A 530-nucleotide genomic window follows, 5' to 3' on the forward strand; every position below is an offset into this window, starting at 1 on the left:
GCACACACACACACACACGCACACACATAAGCACGCACGCACACACACACACACACACACACACGCTCTCTCTCACACACACGTCAGTTCAGCAAACACAGATGATCAGTCAGTCAGTCCCTCACCGGTCAGGATGATGTTGGGTACGGCGTGCCGCCCGTCTGTGTAGCTCTGACTCTGGTTCTGATTGCTCGTCTGTTGTTCTGAGGAGTCCAGCATCTCCATCGGCTGACTCTGAGCCTTCAGAACCGCAGAAGAGCCACCGTCATGATTCAGAGCCTCCAGCTGAGAGTCCAGACTGAACTACACACCACAGGAACAGAGACGGTTAGTGTGTGTGTGTGTGTGTGTGTGTCTGTCTGTCTGTGTCTCTGTAAATGTGTGTGTGTGTGTGTGTGCGCGTTTTTGTGAGGACATAAATTTGTATAATGACAAAGGTATGACATAGGTATTACAAGGAGAAAATGACTTTTCAGGACATTACCCCATGTCCCCACTTTTCAAAACGCATATAAATCACACAGAAAGAA

General features: G+C 48.9%; 1 protein-coding gene across 1 annotated transcript in view; it reads right to left on the minus strand.

Annotated features, from left to right (window-relative positions):
• LOC107745155 (CREB-regulated transcription coactivator 2) overlaps positions 1–530 on the minus strand; it is a 14043-nt gene that overhangs the window by 2089 nt on the left and 11424 nt on the right. The window contains exon 10 of the mRNA XM_016559002.1: positions 126–303. Within this exon, the coding sequence (XP_016414488.1) occupies positions 126–303 (178 nt within the window). The remainder of the gene's footprint in view (positions 1–125; positions 304–530) is intronic.

Source organism: Sinocyclocheilus rhinocerous, unplaced genomic scaffold, assembly GCF_001515625.1.
Source record: "Sinocyclocheilus rhinocerous isolate Xijiao unplaced genomic scaffold, SAMN03320098_v1.1 scaffold828, whole genome shotgun sequence".
In the NCBI taxonomy this organism is placed as follows: Eukaryota; Metazoa; Chordata; class Actinopteri; order Cypriniformes; family Cyprinidae; genus Sinocyclocheilus; species Sinocyclocheilus rhinocerous.